This window comes from Platalea leucorodia (assembly GCF_965183815.1).
Source record: "Platalea leucorodia genome assembly, chromosome: 6".
NCBI classification, from domain to species: Eukaryota; Metazoa; Chordata; class Aves; order Pelecaniformes; family Threskiornithidae; genus Platalea; species Platalea leucorodia.
This window is the reverse complement of record NC_138828.1, coordinates 28,863,491-28,879,977: the sequence shown is the minus strand read 5'-3', so window position 1 is coordinate 28,879,977 and position 16,487 is coordinate 28,863,491. Positions and strand designations below refer to the sequence as shown.

Sequence of the window (16,487 nt, the reverse complement as noted above, 5' to 3'; positions counted from 1 at the left end):
GACCAACTCTTAGACCATGAATTTGCAAGGAATACTGTCATTTCAGTCCTTACCCTTATCTAGTGCTAAGCACTAGAACTAGCCCAAGGAGTTTAAATGTCAAACTCTCACCTTTATTACATAGTTCGTTGGTCTTGAAATGTTTCATTCAGTGTCCGCCCCAGTGCTGAGACCACGGCAGCTCCGCACCTCCAGGGCTGACTGCCAGGTCTGCCACCGAGCCAGGACACGCGCACCTTTCCCTGGTCTTCACTTGCAAGTCCGAACGTGCCAAGGCCAGGACTCCTGCGTGTGCACCTCTGGATGGCAAACCACGTCAAAGCATCCAGAATTTCTGTGGAGGATTCTGGTAATGTGGGTCCACACCACAGTTCCCAAACATGGAAAACCTAGCCACATGGGCTGGAGGAGAACCCTGACATGCTCCAACACGAAACTTGGGGGCAGGCTCAGAGCTCCCAAACTCCTGCCTGTAGGTCTAGTCGTTCTTCAAGCGCTGCCCACATCTGGCATGGGGCAGCCTGCAAAATCCTCAAAAGCCACAGACCTTGGGAAAGCCTGAAGTGTCTTTTCTGGCAAGCACTGACATGGAAGGGTCCTCATTTTAATCACTTCGAGAGACCAAGGTGTGCTTGTCTTAAATGTTACTCCGACTCATAGGCATATTTAAAACAAAACCAGTATGATGCCCTTTCCTTGCCTAACGCTACTGAAAGAATCCTGCAAAGGTGGAGATATATAGAACAAGAGCTAGGAAAAAAAACCCCAAAACCCACATGCAAGGCAATTTGGAGAACAGCTACGAAGTTACAATAAATTGGATTTGGTTCACTGGTGCCTGTGTTGATTTTCCAGAAATTGCCATCTCCTCTACTCAGACTTTGTTTCCAAGATTGCTATCTAACAAAAATACTGCAACTTTTCCACTCTGGAGAGGAGCGAGGGCCAAATTCTCAGGAGTCTAGAACAGAGCAGTCCATTGCATTTGATGAAGCTGTACTTGCTCGCGCCCTGCCTGCGTCTGCAGCACTCAGTTCCAGTGAAGTGATTCCTCAGAAACTCAGCTGGCCTTAGACTATACAAGTCAGAGAGAATGGCACCTTATACTTTCTCACTATGAAGGGCATTAAAAGGACTTTATATATAGTCCTGATGTCCATGGGAATTTTGCTCTTGGGAGGACTACAGTATTCAGCTCATAAGACGGAAATGAGCAAGGTAAAAGGAAATCTGATTAAAAAAAAAACTACCCCCATTTTATAAGGTCTTTGTTAAGGCTTTTCATACCAGTTCAGAATTGGCTCCAGAAATGGCCAGTTAAAACAGGCTGTCTGCCTCACTCATTGCATTTGAAACAATATCTTTACCCCCTAATCAGTCTCTAAACTTAGAAAAACAATTCTGGTTTAGAATTTCCAAATGCATGTTTAGCCTTTATGATTCTTTTAGAATTAAAGTAGTAAAATGTACTACCTTACAACCTGGCTAAAACCCTGAAGCTTCACAACTAGCCCTACTTTGTATGACATTTATTGCTTTTTAGTGAGCCTAATTTTTTCATCACTCTTAAGTTCTCTCTACTTAGAAGGTATGCTGCTTTGGAAGGGTGCTAACAGAACCAGTAATAATTCTGATTAATTCTGCATGCATTAGTCATATCAAGGACTTTTTACTTCAGGGCTAATTGTAATTCAAGTCAGCATGGTACCTACTTTTGAGGATTAGAATAAAACCAACTTGTAATGAGTGCCTCGTTTTTAATTCTTTGCAGTGACTGAACTATTGAATTATTAAGAGTCTGGCCCAAAATTGTTTCCTTTAGAAAACAGATGACAAATCTAAGGAATTTTTGTTGCTACTCTGAAAGATAAAGAACTTTATTGCATGCACTCATTCCTGACCATCTAAAATTGTGTATTTGAAGCACAGAAATACTTTCAGATTACTGATGTGAAGTCTTCTTTATGGATGACAAAATACTTGATTTCTGAATTCAAAAGACTCTCAGATTATTCAATTGTGTTCAAAATTTGGATTTGGATTGATTTTTATTTTTTATAAAGAAAAATTATACTATGTTATAAAACAGATGCTGTGAAATATATCCTTATAAGCTCAGTCTTCCAACTAGTAATAGCTTTAAAGGAAACAACGTCCTGTGTTTCAGTTACTTCTGTTTTAGCCTTTTCCAGGAAAGAAAATGAGACCTTTCATGATTTGAATGATAGAGTTTCTGATGGATAAATAAGAACTGCATATATCTCAAAGAACGCCCCAGTAAACACTCCTAACACTGCATACCATCCGACGTTAATGATGATTTCATTTTCTTGCCTTGATTCTCGAAATTAAGTCTAGGAAATTACATGTCTACCCTATGCAAATGATTACTGCCATAGCATATGGAAACCAGACAGCTAGGAATGAATGAACAAGGCTAGATATCTAACTACATACATGCAGATAAATGTTTATATATAATCTTCCACTCTGGAAACTGAATATTGAAAATTAGTTGCACAGTTGTGTAATTTTTTTTATTTGATCTTTTTTACCTACCCATGCATAGAGCTACTTCTGAAAACTAGCCCTCCAAATGCAGGTACTAAGTCCTGTTTTTTTTTAGATCGGTTCCCATTCACCCAGAACATGCATCATTATAATCTACTTTTCAGTATTTGACCTATACTACATTGCACATTTTCCTCTACTCAGACAGATGACCCACTCTTAAGAACACTCTATGTGGGTGATGAAAGGTTGGAAATTAGTTCACACTTGAATATTTCAAAATATATATCAGCTAAGGGAAGTGCATATCAGGGAGAAACCTAAGTTACCATAAAGCAGGGTTTGAAGCTGAATTCCCACAATTTTCAATTGCTACAATTAACATGTTCTGCACATCTCTATATCCAAGATTTGGAGATGCCTGTCACACGGTCAGCGGGTCCCTTCCAGCTCCTGAGGTCAGGCTAGAAAGAGTTCCGAGTATGGTGACCTATAGGATAAAGATGAACTGAAGCCTGGGCAAGAATACAAGAGTCCTGGAAAAAATGGAAAGAGAGAGATATAGGCCCTGTAGGTTTCCTGGTAACAGTCACTAACAAGGAAGAAAAACAGGAAGAAGAATGGAAATATGGAAAAGGAAAAATGCATTAGGAAAATGTGCTCAGCCTTCCCAGGAACTCCTGGGGCAAAAGGGGAGTTTGAAGAACTTTCCTGTAGGTGGTGAAGGTCGTTGACTCCAAAATGAAATGCTTGGAACTACCATTTACTTCAGATTTCTTTTCATTTTGCTATCAGATGACAAGAGCAACATCTAAACACATGAGCTTCAACAACAGTCACTCTCTTTTCTAAAAGAGTTTAAATAGGAGACTAGCTTCTATGCATCCAGCTTGAAAATTCTGCCTCTCATTTTCTCTGGAAGTTTTCTTCTGTAAAAGAACTCACTGGATGAAAGCTCTTCTAGAGCTAAAAAAAAATAAATTCTGTGGAGCAGCATTTTTTCAGTCTTTACCTGGAATTAGGAAAGTGACAGGATAAGATCTTTGAGCATGAACAGGAAAAAAAGAAATTTAAGTACAGAACAGATGAAAATAGAACTGCTTTTGCTTTCATAAACAGAAAAAGAGAAGAAAAACAACATGATTCAAATTCCCATATCCTTACCCAGGTTCTTCTGAAACCTTGCTCAGGCACAATCCCAGGGAAGTCAAAAGTAATTGTATAAAAAGATACAAGATCCTGCATACTGGCAAGGCTATTGAATCAGCCAGTTCCACTGGATTTGAAAACACAGAAAACTTTCCCTGCCTTCCAAAAGCAGAAGGGCTAAGCAGCCTTTCTTTTCTCATGCCAAATCATTCAACAGCAGTTTTCTTGAACATGGTAGAATAAAAACTTAGTTGCACTCACAAGCTTTGTTTCAGTATTTGTTTTAAAAACAGAGAGAGAAATGCCAGAAATGCTAAAGAAAAGCCAGATCCTGCATACAGTGCTGCTACTGAGAAGAGGCTTGTGTTCTGTGAAGGCTTCCCACTGCAGTGATGAAGATGAGGACTGTCCTGCCCAAATGCCAGAAAACACAACACAGTGGATTTGAGAGATGTCTGACATTACAATGAATAAGGATATGCATGATTTCCATTACAGTAAATGAGTGCTGCTTTGTACATATCATCTCATAAAAGTTATGAGATAAAACAGATACATGAAGTTTGTGTTTCACAGAAAGTATTCTGCGTCTGCTTGGCATCAGATGGGGGGATATCAGAGTGATGAGTTAATAAACTGTGTTTAGGTGCCTTACTCGCTTCCCGAGTGACATGGTGGAACACATTCAGGGGCTCATTAAGTTTCCAGCCATTCCTAAACAGCAACAGGTGCTTGAGAAACGTTTCTCCAGCATGTCACAGACAGCTTCATCACTGTCTTGGAAATAACTGATTGCGCTTGTGTTTCCTCCATGGCACCAACTGACAATGAGGAGAGAATGAAAAAGAACAGTAAGAACTCCCAAAACATCCGCATGTGCATAGTGAATGGGTCTAGAAAAGTAAGTAGTAAAAGACCCTGCTGCATACTCTGAATTCAGATATGATACTTGCAGGTCCGTCCAGTGTTGCTGTTCATTCAGACTCCAGTATCACATTCAACCAAGCTCTAACAGGTTCCCAGGAACATTAATTAACTGAAATGTCACTATAAGAAGCTGAAACTTTGCCAGTGATTAGTATTTATTAATCCTTTAAGTAGTTTGGCTACATGTTCAAGCATACTGGACTGGATGCCTTGGGAAGCTTCTTCAACCATGAGAAGAAAGATGAGAGGTAGCTGGAAAGATATGGTCCACTGGCTGGCATGGCATTTATGTTTTCACAGGCTGGTTTAGCATTTGTAGAGTGCTATGTATGTGCACAGTTACCTAAAACATTTCACAATGCAGCCTGCCACTGTGGAGAGATTCATTCACAAGAAAGCGAATTTGTAGTTCAACTAATAGATTTAAATTCCCTACACAATAGTTAAAAGATAAATATTTAGGACCAGAAGAACTACATCCAAGAGTTTCCTATGTGTAGAATATCCCTGTATCTTGATCTTCTTTTCTTTATATGGAAGTTCTAGAAGATACTAAAGGAAATTCTTTCAAAATTAGGCAACAGGGAATCTTCTCTTGCCTCCTTCTCACCTGTCTCAAAGACGCCTGTACATATCAGTCCATCAACATCCAACAATTCCAAAGCTTTTTAGAACATAAAAGTTCTGTAAACATGATCCTCAGACAACTAGTTTGTTCATTTGAAATCACCTGTGTGATCTGAGTTACTGTATATCAAATGGATATGAACTTTTGCTATTTATTTATCTAATTTTCAAAATATATTGTCCCCATTCCTTGACTACTTAGCCGGTTGGACACAGGTTTAAGCTATATCCATTCATCTACAGGAATTAGTGCACTTCAAATGCCCCTGCCACCTAAGGCTAACCTTTCAAACCTGCTTGGGAAATGTGTTTTACCAATAACTTGGGGCACAAGCCAAAAGACAAATAGAGTGTGTTAATTTCTAAAACATCATAGGAAGCCACAAATTTGGAGGACATCACGTAATTCCAATTATATGACTGAAGAAAGAACAAAAAAGTGCAGTGAGAACCCCAAAGGTTTTTAGAAACATAGAATCATAGAATTGTTTAGTTCAGAAAAGACCTTTAAGATCATCAAGTCAAACTGTTAACCTAGCACTGCCAAGTCCACCACTAAACCATGTCCTCAAGCACCACATCTACCCGTCTTTTAAATACCTCCAGGGATGGGGACTCAACCACTTCCCTGGGCAGCCTGTTCCAGTGCCTGAGTACCCTTTCGGTGAAGAAGTTTTCCTAGTATCCAACCTAAACCTCCCCTGGTGCAGCTTGAGGCTGTTTCATCTTGTCCTATCGCTTGTTACTTGTGAAAAGAGATCGACACCCACCTCACTACAACGTCCTTTCTTTCCCCTTTCTTTCCTCTTTGTTCTCTTTGTTCTCTGCTTTGTTGTCGAGAGTGATAAGGTCTCCCCTCAGCCTCCTCTTCTCCAGACCAAACAACCCCAGCTCCCTCAGCCGCTCCTCATAAGACTTGTGCTCTAGACCTACACCAGCTTCGTTGCCCTTCTTTGGACATGCTCCAGCACCTCAACGTCCTTCTTGTAGTGAGGGGCCCAAAACTGATATTTGACCAAATTATTCCATTTTATTCTGCAGGCAACTGTACTGTACCACTGTATCCACTGAATTCCGAAACAAATTTTCACTGGGCAAAACTCCCACACTTCATCCATTTTTCACTTCACATTTTGCCTTTCAGGTGAATCTGAAAGCTGCCCTTCTGAGCCATTCTTACCAACAACAAATAAAGCTTAACAGCAATAATTTTCCCAGAGCAGAGACTCAGATTTAGACTTTTTTATTTACTTGCTAATGATATACATGGACATGCATGATCTGCATGAACATGGAATCTCCAAAGACCAGCCGTAACCCCAGCTGTTTTTGGCAAGTACCCCCAGGACGCTGGCACTGACCAACTGAGCTACCTCTTTGCTCACTATTAAAGTAAACAGAATAGTGATTGCTGTCAAAGTTCCTTATGAAAATACAGTTCCATCACATGAAGGACTCTGCTCCTACATGATCTTCACTAGTCAATGCAGGGTTCATTCTCGTAGAAAATGAACAACCTCCCTGGGAACTATATTTTCAGGTATTACAACACACAAACTTTAATATGCACGTTCAAGTCTTCCCATAATTCACTAGAAACACAGAAGGGACATTATGCTTGAATGCTGTGGCAATTCACAGGTCCCTTGAGAAACCCACTGCAAATGTTACATTCCATGAGATAAATCCTGAATCCTACCAAAATGGACAAGAGTTTGGCCTCTGGCTTATCCCCCTTGTTATTGGAGAAATGATAAAAACTATCTCATGAGGTATGCACAGGCCCATGCTGGAATGCAAAGAAAAAGTTTCAAAGAGATTTTGTTCTCCGAAAGAATAGTCTTTGCCACGAAGGAGAAGCAACCACTCTAATCTGCACTCACTCAGGGTATGTGAATCCACTCGGTTTGTGCAGCATTATACAGTTACAGCTCAATGCAAGTGTCTGCAACTCCCAGTGCAACCACTTATGCTAGAACTAAACCAACCACATGTCTTTTGTATCAACTTACCTAAAGATCCCAGACAAACCGGAAGCCAGGGACTAAACCAGGTATTAGGTCAGGGGCTGTAGCTAATACTGAATAGAATCTTATTAAAACATTTTGACTTGTCAGTGGAAATCACTGCTGTGTAATGGAGCACAGAGCATTTTTGTCGATACAGCCAGTTCTCCACAGCCTGTGTATAATTAATGCAGTTCTCCACTGGAGGCTTGGTACATTCGGTAGGCTATTGCTATTGGAAAGCACCCATTGAAGTGGAAACCAAGTAAAACTTTGATGACCAAGCCTCTTCCATTAAATAGAAATATAAAAAACTACTATATTACATTTTTTTAAAAGGACTAGAATGCAATGTTCTACTTCACATTTTAATGTAAGATGTACTGTTTGCTTACTCATAGACACTTAACCAATTTCCCACGTGAAACCTTTCTGTGACAATCCCCAGTTTAATACCAGAGACTCAGAAGCGGATATAGCACAAGCACAGTAAGTCCATTTTAGCCACATTCTTGCAGTCCCCCCCCTCTTTGTGGTGTCCCCCCAGTACATCAGAGACTACAGTTTATTTACCTTTATGCCAGGGAGTCCAGGAAGCCCAGGAAGACCTGGTTCACCCTATACAGGAAAATTACATAATATTACAGACATTATTCAGTTATGGTCACTGTCCAGTGAACACCTCTGTATATTCTGCAGCAAGATAAAAGAGCATAGATGACCGCTAGTCAGTTCAAGCAGGACTGATATTTTCAAAATGAGTGACTTAAATGTACAATTAGTAAGAGTCATGTTAAGGACTTAAATTTCTTCTAGGAACCTTGGATGTGAAGATGACACCCAGGTAGAAAATCCATATCAGGAAAGCTAAAAATCAATTCACATTAGCCTTCACCAAAAGGGAAGAAAACAAGCAGCTCTAGTTCATTTCACACGCTGCCATTTCAGTTCCATACATACAACAGATGTTTAATTCTGTTCCATTTTCAACTCTCAGTTAGATATTGTGCTGTGTGACTGTCTGATTTAGCTACAAAGCAATTCAGGAGAGCTTGGTTTCAATTGTGCAATTCAAGCAGGACTGCCTAATTATAACTGGGCTGTCATTTTTATAGAGCTATCCGTAGCATCGTTTCAGTGCTTGCTATTTATCTGTGAATACACATGGTATCATGAAGGATAGTGGGAATTTAACCTTCTGTTGCTTTACCCAGAAATGCCTTGCTTCTTTAAAGTTGCAATAAAAAGACCTATAGTACTGCGTTTGCAAGGTTAATTTTGCAACAGGAATTGAAAACTGACTATATTAATTTTGAAATGAAGTTGATATTAGTCTAAGACAAGAATGACAACATTCGCACAAATGGTCATTTTGAGATATTAGCTAAATGGAAAGATGTTGTCTAGGGAAATAAAAATGATGAACAGAAAAAAAAAGAGCAATAACATGTGAAGAAAACATTATTTTAAAGGCTGGAGATTTTATTTTAATACATAGATGGATTCAAACCAGCACCCTGGATCTGAATGTTCCCTGAACTTTCTGGAAGCTCAGGTCTGAACTCTGAAGCCAACTTTTACCTTTGTAATGAGTTGAACTGTATTCCAGATTTTATACACTCCTGAGCTTTACAGAAATCCAGATTTCAACTCTGTGGTTTGGGCTGATTCATACAGATTGTGCTATTAAAATATTTTCTATATGCGTGTATACGTACACACTTACATACATTCATACACTCACATATACATGTGTATAGATAAACAAACATAAACACACATATAGATAATATAGATGCTCATCAGACTACAGTACCCAAATACACTTTGAGGCAGTAGTATTAAATAGACTTGAAGCGTTAATAACAAAATTACATTCTGCCACAAACTGAAAAACACAATAGAGAGTCTGCAAATCGCTTTACCAAATGGAGTGATTTTTAAATGTTATAGAAGGATCTGATAACAGCTTCTTTGTGCATTTCAGTTACTCCAAAATTTTAACTGTTCACGTTGCCTAAAAGCACAGGAAAGATTCCAGTCTCAAAATATTAACTATAAAATGAGATGAAAGAGTAGAGGCTACAATACCATTTTCAATAGACACTACTATTTCTTGGTAAGTTGCCAAACATTTTCTAAAGCTAAAAATGGGTTATCACTCTTGCAAAAGAATAATTATTTTAAAGGCCTCCATTACATTCATTCCTGAAAAAATGCTAGCTCCAAACCCCTACTCCTCTCTCTTTTGGTGTCTTACCTGCGTAGCCATACATACCACACTGCTACCGTGACCTTTTCTCATCTAATTGTGGAAGCACTAAAGTTCACTTCTAAGCGCAGTATTTGAATAATTATAACGGATAATCTATTAGTATTGTTGCAGCAGATCACTGTTTAGACTTGGGACAGAGCTAACCCCCATAGACCCACACATAACAAGCAGAAAGGATCCAGCAAAGCCAGTTCAGAGTCACAGTAATCTAAACCAATTAAAATGCCCCTCAAAGATACATTGAACAATGTGAAACAGTGAAATCACTAATGCTTCATTAGAATTAGTACTGTAGATGAACGCATAATATTTTCTTTTCTGGACCTTTCCTGATACAAAAGATCTGAGTATGATTTATGAGAAGAATGATTTTGAAAGAAACCAAGGCTGTATACTAACTCCATCTCATAATGCTAAGGTTGGCAGGGCAGGTTGTTCTATCACCTCTGCAATACGTATGGCACACAACAGACTTGTCAGGCCGTTGAAATACCATCACATTTCATTTCATGTAAATATTCAGGTGGGCAGCTCTGTATTTATCTGTCCTTAGAAGATAGATAAGGAATAACTGGAAGAAGAGGAAGAAGTAAAATATAAGGAAGGAGGGAAGATACAGGAAGGAAATACGAATGGGTTACAGTAGGGGGAAAAGTATTGAGATGACATAGAGGGCAGAGATATGTCTCCAGTTGAAAAAAGGGTCCCCCACAACCTCTGGTGGGGCGAACAAGTCCCTGCTAAGCAGGGGGCAGAACAGCAGACATGGGGCACCTGGCTGGAGGAGGTTGGCTGCAGGCACTCTGAATAAGCGCATTATGGGAGCTGCTGGTTCGGGCTGGGGACACAAATGTGGCATATTGGAAGCTTGTGAGGTGAAGTGGAAAGAACACATTAAGCCCCCTTTGGTGTGAACAACAAGCTGAGACTATAGAAAGTCTGAATGGTGTACCTCTCACTTATCTATGTTACCTAAATGAGATCAAACCTGAGTGCCAGGGGACTGAGGTCCAGGAGCCTGCTGGTAAATCACTGCTAGTTTTGCCTCCATGGCAGCCAGCTAATGAGAGCATGAATCTCAACAGGCTCTTAAGTGCATTTTCTAGTTTATTACCCAAGCAAAGCGTACACTGCAGAATGCACACACTGAATGATTCTGTGGATTAGATAGCTTTAAACTACTTTGATTACCTTTCCTAATTAAAACTGCATTTTCCTGAAGAACTGCATTTGCAACCACAATAGTCTTTGTTTAGTCTGTTACAATTGATGACAGCTATAATTTCTCAAACAAAAAGACTTAACTTCTTATTTTATTTCATATTTATATGCATTTTGGGGTTTTGCTTAGTCACCAAAAGACCTTGAGTATTAGAAAATGGTTGTACTGCCATTCACTATATAGAATTTTAGCTCTTGTCTGTCTGGAATACCTGCTAGCTCAACTGGCAGCTGGACTCTGAGCTCCACTCTGGCAGCAGTGGGTAATTTTCAATGTTACAAGAGGCAAGAATAGTGCCAAAGGCTCCTGAGGTAAGGAGTAACCAAGTACTGCAAAGCAAAAATCTAGTTCCCTCATTGTCTCTTCTCTTTGCCCTTTCACCAGCTCTCCCAGCAGGACCTGCCTCCTACTCTCATGAAAGGCAGCTGAAGGCACAACATTCACTGTGTTTGATGTACTATGGATTCAAAGAGGAAATTCCCCAGCTTCAGAGGGCCTCTTACAGCAGAGTCATTACAGCTCCTGCTGGACCTTTACTTGCAAAAGCAGCCTCAGCTACGCAGCACCCAGGGGAATTTCTTCCCCTGGAAGGAAGAACAGGGCAGCATTAGCTGGTCTATGTCCTTCCAAACATGCCGCACACCTCTGACAGTTTGATTCCCCTTACAGGTATGTGGGAAAGGCTTTCTAGTCAATATTTATTTTCTTCCTAATGAGATGTAATAATGTACCATAGTCTGAAGGTTAATATTCAGTCAAACATGCAAGGTTAACTTGTGATCACTCAAGGGGCAGAGCCGTTCTTTGTTAGTCTCACCAGCTGCAGTTGGGTAAGCTTTCAATGTGCACTGTGGCTAGAAGAGGAGGTGGGTTATTCTAATATTGCTTTTCATGCTAATTAGTATCAACGTTCCTGTGCTTTTTTAAAATACAAAATGATCATACACCAAACGTGTACAGGCCTTGAGCTGTTAAATGGTATTGCCTTAGGATCATCCCAGTATGGGTAAGTTCCACCAGTAACATCTGTGTAACATCGTTTATCACAAAGCCAACAGAAAGTAAAAGGAAAACTGAACATTTCCAAGTAATACCTTTTGTCCAGGCCGTCCAGATTCACCGGGTTCACCCTAAAAGAAAAGAGATGAAAGACATGAAATCTGACAAAATGAGTTAAAAATAGAGCTGGGGAAAACCACATCATCAACAGTACCCAAAATGTCCGTGACACAACAAAGTAACACAGACCAACCGCCCCTCTTCTCCCTGTACAACTGCTTTAAAACTAAATTACCTTAATTCCTGCAGCAGAAGAACCAGGGTCACCCTGATAGAAAATCCATAAGAAATAATCACACTTATTACATATACAGTTTTTTCAGGAAACAGATATAACAAAACATGCAAGAGTGTAGCAAGATTATATAGCAAAATAACTATATAGCAAGATTACTTGTTCTCTGTGCTACTACATAGGAATTTACCCAATGAATTAAATCAGTGTGATGTAGAAAAGGAACAGTATTGTTTTCAAGAACATGCAGAGAGATGTAGTTTCATTCATTCAAACAGCGTAATAGTGAACCTCAAATTTCACAACTAATAATGTAGATGTAATAATTGCAGATTTTGTATAAATGTACTTCATAAAGCCAGAAGATGGGACATACTTTTAACATCACTAAATTGCTGATATAGATCAAAAATAATTTACTGCCATTTACAAAGAATATGAGCAATCTTTTTGACCTAATTCTACAGATGGCAAGTGTCAGATCTCAACTGACAAAGCTTTTTGTGCTAATGAAGGTTAGCCTTGAAAAAAAAACCTCAGTGACCTATGTGTTTATCCCCATCAGGACAGGTCATAGCTCTATTTCCACAGCTCTTCAGCATATTTAAACTGATAGTTTAATGCAGTTAAGTGTTATACTTTACAAGACGAGAAACCTATAGTAATTTATGTATTCAGGAAAGGTCCCTGTTCTGAGGAAGCATTTAGCATTCAAAAGGTTCGCCTGTGTTTTTCTGGGTTGACTGGATTTGATAGGCAGTGATATGCACAAGGGCAGAGGATCGGTGAGTGACCTGGCCCAGGAAGCTTTTAGCGCTCAATTTTGTAAAAATGTCACACGATCCTTAAAATTCTTGCATAGTCACTTTGCTGCATTTTTTTTCTTAAATAACACGTCAAACAAAAATGAAAAAACTAAATTAATGAAAAGTATGCTAGTCAAACTACATGCTGTTGAAGACAGCTAGAGTGCTTATATTTGAAGAACTGTCTTGTTATTCGTTATCCAAAATAAATGTTGATTGTTCATTGAAAGTAACAGGTTACTACACAGTAGCAACTTCAAGCTCCCCAACAGCCTGTTAGTGATTTATGTAGGTATCATAGGAGCCAGTGCTGTAATCCACTTGGACGATGTTTAAGTGGAGTATAAACATTTAATATACTTTGCATTACAATACAAACAGGGGATACCCATTCTTGATGGTTCGGTGAAGCTGGAAGAAGCGTTCTGTGAATGCCATAGTTTTAAAGTTGGTTTGGGTATGGGGTCTTTTTGGCAATACTCTTATAAAATTAAATGGTACCAGATAACATGCTTACTGCTCTTTGAAGAATAGGAATAGGTTTCCTCTACACAGTTACTGCAGCTCACTCTTGTGTAAAGAAAAAGGAAAAATCAGTTTTATAAAGGGTTGATTCATGTCTGGAAACCCGAGCTGCCTCATTTTGATAGACATGCATGAGTGATACTGCTGATATCCCTTACAAGCATGTACAACTGCAAGGCCTCAAGGACTTTTTATAGCTATAAAGTGGCAAAGCAACTGGTAAGAGACGTTCACCAGCTAAACATTTTAAAGGATAATGACAGATATAGGGAAGATAAGACACAAAGTATTTATAATCCACCTTCATGCAAGAATGAAAATTAATATGGCCTTAAAAAAAAAAATATGGTACAGCATGTTCTCAGTTCTCTGATGAGTCAGACAGTTTGAAAATGAAGAAACTTTAGCAGGGGAACATGCACACAGAAGGAAGATACTTGGTAGTTTCTAGGGACCAAAGCTACAGTAGAAGAGTAGAAGCAAGAACTCTAGTCTGGCATTGACACTGTCTTCAAAGTAGAACAATTCAACAAAGACGGTTTCTTTCTTAAGTCACAGGTTCAAGAAGTAGGCACCCAAGTCCATATTTCTGAGAACCGCTAGGTACAGCAGTTCAGAAAACAAAGCTACTTTAGTTGGACAAACAGGAACCCATTCCTAAACCAAGTCTGAAACTGTTGTCACCTGATCTCTCTCTCTCTCTCTCCATATAAATCAAAATTTAGTATTTATCTCACAGAAACATTATTTAAGCGTTTAAATAAATGTTTTAAAGTTTTGTGAACTGTGAATTAAATCTCTTAAGCATATGTGTAGCATTATGATCTAGTGCAATGGTCGCTGTGTTTATTTACATAAAATTAACTGCTTGTTTACTGAGCAGGAAGCGTTTGTACAGGTATGTGGTTGAACACCTGAGAACTGAATGGATACTAGCCTTATCTCATCTCTGAGCAATACATCCAGCAGCTCTCTTAAAAAAAGGTGTTAAAAACTGAGCCTTAATAAGTCTTATGCTCCTCCCCACAAGCGTTCAGCTGGCAAAAACTTTCAGTACTCGTCTGGTAGTGAAGTTCCGTAACGTAACACATGCCCCAAACTTTTCAGAGCCACCCAAATACAAGGCACAGGTTGTGTAGTAGGGAAAAACTGTAACAGAAGATATGTATAAGCATAATGCATCAATAAGGCTGGCTGTGAAATTAGCTGGAACTCGATTTCGTCTGTTTCTTTTGAGACAATAGACATAGTTTTTTATGTTAATCTGCTGCCCAACAGAAAACACCCAGTGGAAAACATAGAAGGAATGCTATTGAGCTACTTTGAAACCCTGCAAAATAGCAGGGTTTATAGTCAAGGTAAGTTTAACTGCCTCCTCAAGATGATCATGACACCAGCAGAGAAAGTGCAGACACAAAACAGTAAAAAATATAAAGTAAAAAATACAGAAAAAAAGTCAAGGCTACTTTGTGAATATGTTAATTAACTGTGGCTGTAATAGTCATTCTGATTTCCCCTAACACTTATATGTTTAGCAATTGCTGGGCAAATCCATGCTGGAATTATACATAATGGTCATAACAGCAAAAATGTCCCCCTATGCTGAAGAGTAGGAAAGAACACAATCCTTGTTAAGTAGTACAAACGTAATGTAATGACACAAGTTTAATGCTCACTCTTAAATTATCTTTAAAAAAACCACCCTCCTAAGCTCCCTACCAAGTGCTGTTTGCAGAGATATCGATCAGAAACTTTAAACTGCAGCTCTCCTATAAGATCTGGATCTTTTTTTCTGGGTGGCAGATTGTCTTGCAGGCAGGGAAAATGAAGGAAAAATAATGAGTCAACTAAGTCACAGTTTTGATCACTCTTGTGAAAATTCATGCAGTGGATTCTAGCTTGTTACAGTTAAAGCAATGCACTCCACACAAACAGCATATATTCCCATGTCACCACCCCACATCTGAAACTTATATGAAACCTGGAAGAGATGTGAGACTTCGGTATTAAAAAGTTGAACAAGTTTATTGAAATTTCTTCAGATACAGTAATATAAGCACTCTCCTGATGACCTATACTTTCCACAAGTTGATCCCAGCTAAACTGCCAAACTGTTGAAAGCTCACACAGAAATATTTAAAACATTATACTTGGAGAGAAAGGATTTCCCACTGAAAGAGGGAGAGAACTTCTTTCCTTAAACAAGATCCCAAGCAGAGCGGTGTGCACACTGCAGGCCACAGTGCAGCATGGGCATTCTAGTGGATGCAAACTTGCTCTAACAGTTGATAACGCAGAGAAGTAAAAGTGAAGCTGCACTAGGCTTACCAGAGATGATATTAACTTCCCATTTACTTGTTGCAGGACTATTTATCTGAACAACAATCTCATACTTGCTAAGAGATTATATTCTTGAATCGCATAAAAGTGGATCAAGATGATGCTACTGGCATACATTGCGTAAGTAACTAAATAAGCTTCTTAAGACTTTCATCTGGGGTAATAGGCATGACTGCAGATGAAGTATTATTTAAATGAACTCTGGGAATAAAATAACTTGACTATTCTTAAACCTAATGTCTATTTTTAACTGCTGATTTTATAATATGCCCCATAAAATCCTTGTGTTCTTGAAAGCATAGCTTTACTGTATCCAAATGATAGGACCTGAGAGATTTGCATGCATTCCTTACCACCTTGATAAATCTATCATAAATTTCTCCTTACATTAAACCGATGTGAGTTGGTTAAGCAATTAGACATATAGAGGTACAAGAAGAAATTTTTATGCTTCTGCCCAAGTGTAGTCACTAAAATGAATGTTTTTAAAAGCATATGAGTTCCAAAGCGATGGCCAGAAGAGATCATTATGACTGACCCTCCTTCCTGGGCAACACAGACTTTGCTCTGACTGCTAAAGACTATGACTTGTGTAAGTAAAGCACATTTAAAAACTCAAGGTTTTTTTTTTTTCAGTGATACAGCATGAGCCTCACATAAAATAAATTAAAACTAAGTAAAATGAAATTTTGACAATGTCTACTCTTTAGTGACCTTAGTGACTTCCACAACATGTTGGTACTTTGCAACAATGAACTGACAAGGTATTAAGTGAGGTTATTGCTGATGTCATCTGGCAAAAAGA

General features: G+C 38.9%; 1 protein-coding gene across 1 annotated transcript in view; it reads right to left on the bottom strand.

Moving 5' to 3' along the window:
• COL25A1 (collagen type XXV alpha 1 chain) overlaps positions 1 to 16,487 on the bottom strand; it is a gene marked incomplete at both ends in the record, with an annotated part of 322,903 nt that overhangs the window by 41,423 nt on the left and 264,993 nt on the right. The window contains 3 exons of the mRNA XM_082315013.1: positions 7,794 to 7,838; positions 11,812 to 11,847; positions 12,012 to 12,044. Of these exons, the coding sequence (XP_082171139.1) occupies positions 7,794 to 7,838; positions 11,812 to 11,847; positions 12,012 to 12,044 (114 nt within the window). The remainder of the gene's footprint in view (positions 1 to 7,793; positions 7,839 to 11,811; positions 11,848 to 12,011; positions 12,045 to 16,487) is intronic.